Genomic DNA, 5,427 nt, shown 5'->3' on the forward strand with positions numbered 1-5,427 from the left:
GCTCTATCCACTGAACCAAACCGGTTAGGGCCAAACAGTTTTTTTTAAGTTGACCATATAAATATAGAATGTACAAACTTGGCTTAATAGCACATGATGCCTAAAACCTGGAGTTTTGTAACAACTTTGAGAGAAGAAAACCCTAAGATCGTGGACAATGTCTCTAGGTCTCAGACCATGTCAAGCTCTTGACAGGGAGGTGCTGGGTAGAGCTGGACAGATGGACAGGGCCGTCTGTGCTTTTATTGCCCCCAACGCTTCCGGCCACGCTAAGCAGCAGTGTCCTCCTGCAGACAGTTGTGCTATACAACAGCCCCACCTAGAGGATGCTGGGAAGAGTGCAGCAGTGGGGTCCAAGCCAGGCAGGTGCGTGTCCTCGCAGCTTTGCTCATCTTGTCAGGAGCGCAGTCACTCCCCATGCGGCAAAGCAGCGGGGCTCTGCGCCCCCTCTCAGCCCACGCGTGCGCTCCTGGTGGAGGTTGGCCAACCCATCCCGGCACACCCAGGCGGCTGGTTTCATGCTGGAAACCCCACGTTCCGGGGAGCCCCTGGGTCCTCGCTTGCCATCCTGTGTCCCAAGGACCCGCTGGCTTCCCGGGGACGAGAAGTTGTGGGGGAAGAGGCCAGCAGCTGCCAGGCTGCAAACAGCTTTTATTGAGATTTTCGTCTTAATAACGAAAGTGTTTTGATGCCGTTGTAATAACCTGGCTATTGTTTAACAGGGAAGGGAACAAGGGAAAACTGGAAATAGGCAGACCATTTCTACAGCTTTGCCAAACGCTGCATTTAACACTCTCCACGTCTGTCCCCCACTGGCTGATGGGGGAGGAAACCAGACAAGGGCAATTTAGACGCATGCCCAGTAAAGGTCGGAGTGACCTGGGAAGGTGCCTACCTGTCTGACAGTCATACCTGAGAACAAATTAATGGCCTGGATGGGCGTGGCCACTGCAAGCCCACGAAACATAAATATTTAAACTTCCAGACTCTCTTGGCTCCAGGGCACTGTCTTCTGTGACTCCTGTGGCAGGGGGATCGCTCCCTGCACCCACGTGACACACGACCATGGTGGACCCCACACACGGACGAATAGGCTGTAATTAGCTTGGATGCCAAACCGCATCCGGCTGCAACAGGGAACCGAAGCTCTGGTCACTGGCCCTCCTCCCGGCTCTGCTGAGCCCCAGCGGCCCCGTGCAGGACCGGCCTGGGGGAAGTGGGACAGTGGGCCTGAGGAATGTAAGTCCCTCCAGTGGGGCCTTCTTCCACCTCCCATCCTCTCGTGGGGGCCCCTGAAGATGCTTATGTCGGTGGTACCCCCCGGACCTCCACCTCGCTCCCGCAAGCGACAGGGGAGTTTGATTCTCTGGTAACATTTTCACTCTCCTCAGCTACCACCTCCCACCCTTACCCCTCCCCGGAGGTGCCCACCGAGGGCACTAGGGAGTCAGCAGTCCTGCCAGCGCCTGGCTTCAGCCCGGTAGGCGGAGGTGTTTGGAGCTGAGGTGAGGCCATGCAGACTCACAAGGCCCCTCAAGGGAGACCCTTCAAATAGGCCAGGCCTTAGGGAGAGTGAGAATGTGCACCACCCCCTAAAGGCGCTGCATGGACTCTTCTGTGCAGGTGGGACTGAAGCTCCTCTTCGATGTCATGGGACCCGCCAGAAACCCAGCGTGGCGCTGTTTCCCTCTATAATGAGCTGGGTGACGAAGATGCTCCAAAGCTTCTCTAGAACCTCAGAGACTGTCATTTTTTAAAACTGACAAGCAATCAAGTGTTGCTCCTCCCAGTCAGCAATGGGCCGGACTATGGAGAAAACACCAGAAAGCTCACGGCTCCCGCTGCAGGGCTGACACCCACGGGCCTGCATGCAGCTGCTGCACTGCGTTTCAGCATCACACGGGCTCCCAGGCCGATGAGGCCCACGCACCCCCAGCCCAGCCCGTGCTTACGTCATCCTCAGGGGGGACCCCATTCATCTGAGCCGGGGAAGTGGACAGGGAATGAAGGCTGCAGGCTCTCGCTGCCCTGGGCCCCTGGCCTCTCCTGCCTGCTCCAGGCTGGGGGAGGGGCAGAACGGGTGAGACCACAGATAGGTTTCCATAGAGCCGTTAGCATTTGCCAGCCCTTTGGTGCGTGGCCCCTGCTGTAGGGTCTGGCGCAGAGTAGGAACTGTGCCCAGCCCGCAGGGGCAACAGGAGGCTACGGTAGCCTCAGCTTCTAGCAGAACGAGAAAGGGCCACTTCTTACAACTTACAACGTACCACCTTGCCGAGATGCCAATATGTCAGTACCTCAGTGGCCTCTGATGGCAGGGCAGAGGGCCTGGGGAAGGAAAGAGTCCTGTCTGTGTGTGTGCCGACCAGACAGCTTTGCAAAAGGCAGTGTGTGGGTACCTCGTGCCTCATCACCCACACTCAAGGGACCCGGAGCTCTGGCCCCGCAGCCTGAGTGCGGTCAGGTGGCTTTCCAGGTCACCGTGTGGGAGGAGTGGCATTATTTCCAAAATGGAATGGCACGTGTTAAAGGGCCCTTTTCTGCAGAAAGAACCAAGGACGCAAGAGGGCCATGTTGGCACGCCCAGACCAAGGCTTGGCATGGGCGGGTCTGTATGGGCTCAGCTGGTGGAACAGTGGTGGGAGCAGCTGACCACTGCCGGGCCCCAAGCAGAACCCTGGGCTCCCTCAGTGGCCACTCGGTCAGGGTAGTGGGCAGTGTGACATCAGTGCTGGGAGAGCCACTCACCACCGCGTCTGGACACCTCCCTCCTGGGTTATCATCACATCCGGTGGTGGGTAGGAGAGGAAGGGAGAACCAATGAAACAGTGATTTTGCCATGGGCTATAGCAATGAGCTTGGCAGAGACGGAGGTTGGGATTTGTATCTGTAATGAGGTTCCTAGAGTATTTATCACTTTATTTTTCTATTCTAGGAGAGTCTTTTCAAACGACTCCGTGTCCATTGTCTGGAGCCCTTGTTTGAAATGCACATTCCTGGATTCCAGCCCCGTGACTCTGACCCATAGGTGTGGCGTGTGCCCGGGAATCTGTATCCTCGCAGGTGCTCCAGGTGACCCAGGTGCAGGGAGCCACGGACCAGTGCTAGGCCACACCGTCGCCGTGTGTCAGCAGGCACTGAGACCTGGCCGTCCAGCGTGACCCAGGCTCCCACACGGACAGGCTACCCTGTCCCGGCCGCTTGTCTCTAAGCTCTGCCCCTCACCACTGTCCTTTAGCAAACACACTTCACACCAGTTCAGCTCAACCAAGCTTTATTGGGCACCTACGGTAGGCAAGGCACAGATCCAGGAGCTGTGGGGCACAAAGCCAAGGCTAGGCCTCGCCCCCAAGGGGCTCACAGTCTCTGGGAGAGGCACACTCACAGAGAAGAAAGCACAGGCAGAATGAGGGAGCTCACGCCAGAGGCAAAGCAGGGGCGAGTCGGGGCAGGGCACAGTGGAGTGTGCCTGGGCAGGGCATTGGCTACAGCAATGCCCCGGGCAGGGCAGGGCAGGGCTGGTGCAGGGCATGGCACTTGAGCGAGGCGGAGAGAGGGGTAGGATGCACAACGGGACTAGACAGAGGACAGCTCGGGTCAGAGGCACAGCGGTGGGAAAGTCCACTGAACATAGAGCACCGGGGCAGTGTCTCCCTCGACTGACACACGGGTGCTGCCAGGTAGCAGGGAGCTCAGCTGCAGAAGCAGCGAGGCCGGGCTGTAGAGGATCCCCTGGTGGTTACGTGTGACTCTGCTCTGCAGGCACTGGTGAGCCATCGAAGGTGACTGAGCAAGGTAGTGCGTGATCTGACCTCGATGCCAGGCTCCTGCTGGATTGTGTGATTGGCTCTATCTTTGCTACCTTCACGCTGAGTTACAGCCTCTCTTGCTCTCAGAGTAGAAGGCTTGTGGCCACACACCCTTGAGGGCTGCACAAAGCCACAAAACGGTGGCCTCGGGCAGGCAAACTTGGAGCTCACTTAACAGAAGTTAGTGTCATATGCTTCTTCACCTAGAAGAAGTATCGCCGTCTACAATCACTTGGGAGTAGGGGCAAGGCACGGGAGGGTATTGGATGAACCGCTGTTGCCCGAGCACAGAGAAATCCTCTGCAGAGAAAATGAGATCGCAAACAGGAAGTGGTAGAAAGACCCAGTACGTCATCAGCCTCACCCTCGCTGAACAACCTGCCAGTCGGCTTCTGGAGGCGCCCACCCCCCGCAGCCCCACTCACTGGGATCGGGGGTTCTAGGTGCTGGACACACGGAAGGTTCTCTGTGGACCCCTGCCCTCGGACCCTGCCTAGCTGTCCAGCGAGGAGGGAGAATGGCGCCCACCCCCACCCGAGCCACCCCAGCCCGCAAACGGATGCGAGGCCACCGCTGTCCAGGTGGACACGGCGATGCTGGTCAGCGAGGGCTCCCCCAGAACCTCCACCGCCGCCGAAGTGGGCGCCTGGGTGGAGAGGGGCGAAGTCACGGCGGGGTTGCCCAGGAGAAATGCGCCCGGAGACCCGGCATGCACGTCGGGGCCCGGCCCGGCACCCCCGCCTCCGTTGCTGATGGTCCACAGGCACGGGTAGGGGCTGCAGAGACAGAACGAGAGACAGGATGCGTCATGGCATTCCCAGAAACCATTGCCCGACAAGCACATACGATACTGAGAGGCCGTGGGGCTGGAAGGGGCACCTGGCCGTGGCTTTACTGCGGCTCTGACACACTGGCCCTGTTCTGCAGAGAAGCCAAGGGGAGCAGTGAGGGGAGCGGGGGAGGACAGGATTAGGTGTGCTGAGACCTGAAGTTTGAGGCTGGCCCTGCCACCAACAAGCTGTTCACTTTCCAACACAGCAATTTCCGTCTCTGGGCCTCCCTGGCCCAGCCTGTGCGAAGGGCAGGAAGCCAGAGGTCTCCCTGGCCAGGAGGGGCGATGTGGTGCAGTAACCAGGACACGCTGGGGTCAGAAAGCCTGGCACCGAAGGCCACCTCGACCACTCTTAGCTCATGACCTTGGCCAAATTATGTAATATCTCTGAGCCCCGTCTTCGAGATTGGGGATAATTATGCAGACTTTCCGATGTTGGAGGATTCCGTGACGCCTGGCGCATGGCTCCCAGTAGACGGCAGCTGTTACAATGAGTCTTCCCCCTGGGGCCCCTGGGCCAGCTCTGCCCTGGCACAGAGGCGGACCGGCCCTTCCTGATCCTCTTATTGACAGCGCCTTTTCTCTCACTTGGCTGCACTGAGTCACCCAGCGAGGTCTGTAAACACTGCCGCTGCCTCCCTCCCTACCCCCACAGCCGCCCCCTCACCTACTCACCAAGACCCTGGTGTGCCTAGTCTGCCTATGCCTGGGGGTCAGGACTTCCCAAAGCATTCCAGCTGATTGTCACCTTAACTTACAACCAGATGGAAGTGGCAGCGGGGGGGAGGG

The 5,427-nt window shown here is 58.7% G+C and overlaps 1 protein-coding gene across 1 annotated transcript in view; it reads right to left on the bottom strand.

Moving 5' to 3' along the window:
- Positions 1-3,297: 3,297 nt before the first annotated feature.
- Positions 3,298-5,427, bottom strand: part of TBX19 (T-box 19) — a 33,906-nt gene continuing 31,776 nt past the window's right edge. The window contains exon 6 of the mRNA XM_015564267.1: positions 3,298-4,582. Coding sequence (XP_015419753.1) covers positions 4,300-4,582 — 283 coding nt within the window. The 3' untranslated portion in view covers positions 3,298-4,299. The remainder of the gene's footprint in view (positions 4,583-5,427) is intronic.

This window comes from Myotis davidii, unplaced genomic scaffold, assembly GCF_000327345.1.
Source record: "Myotis davidii unplaced genomic scaffold, ASM32734v1 scaffold401, whole genome shotgun sequence".
In the NCBI taxonomy this organism is placed as follows: Eukaryota; Metazoa; Chordata; class Mammalia; order Chiroptera; family Vespertilionidae; genus Myotis; species Myotis davidii.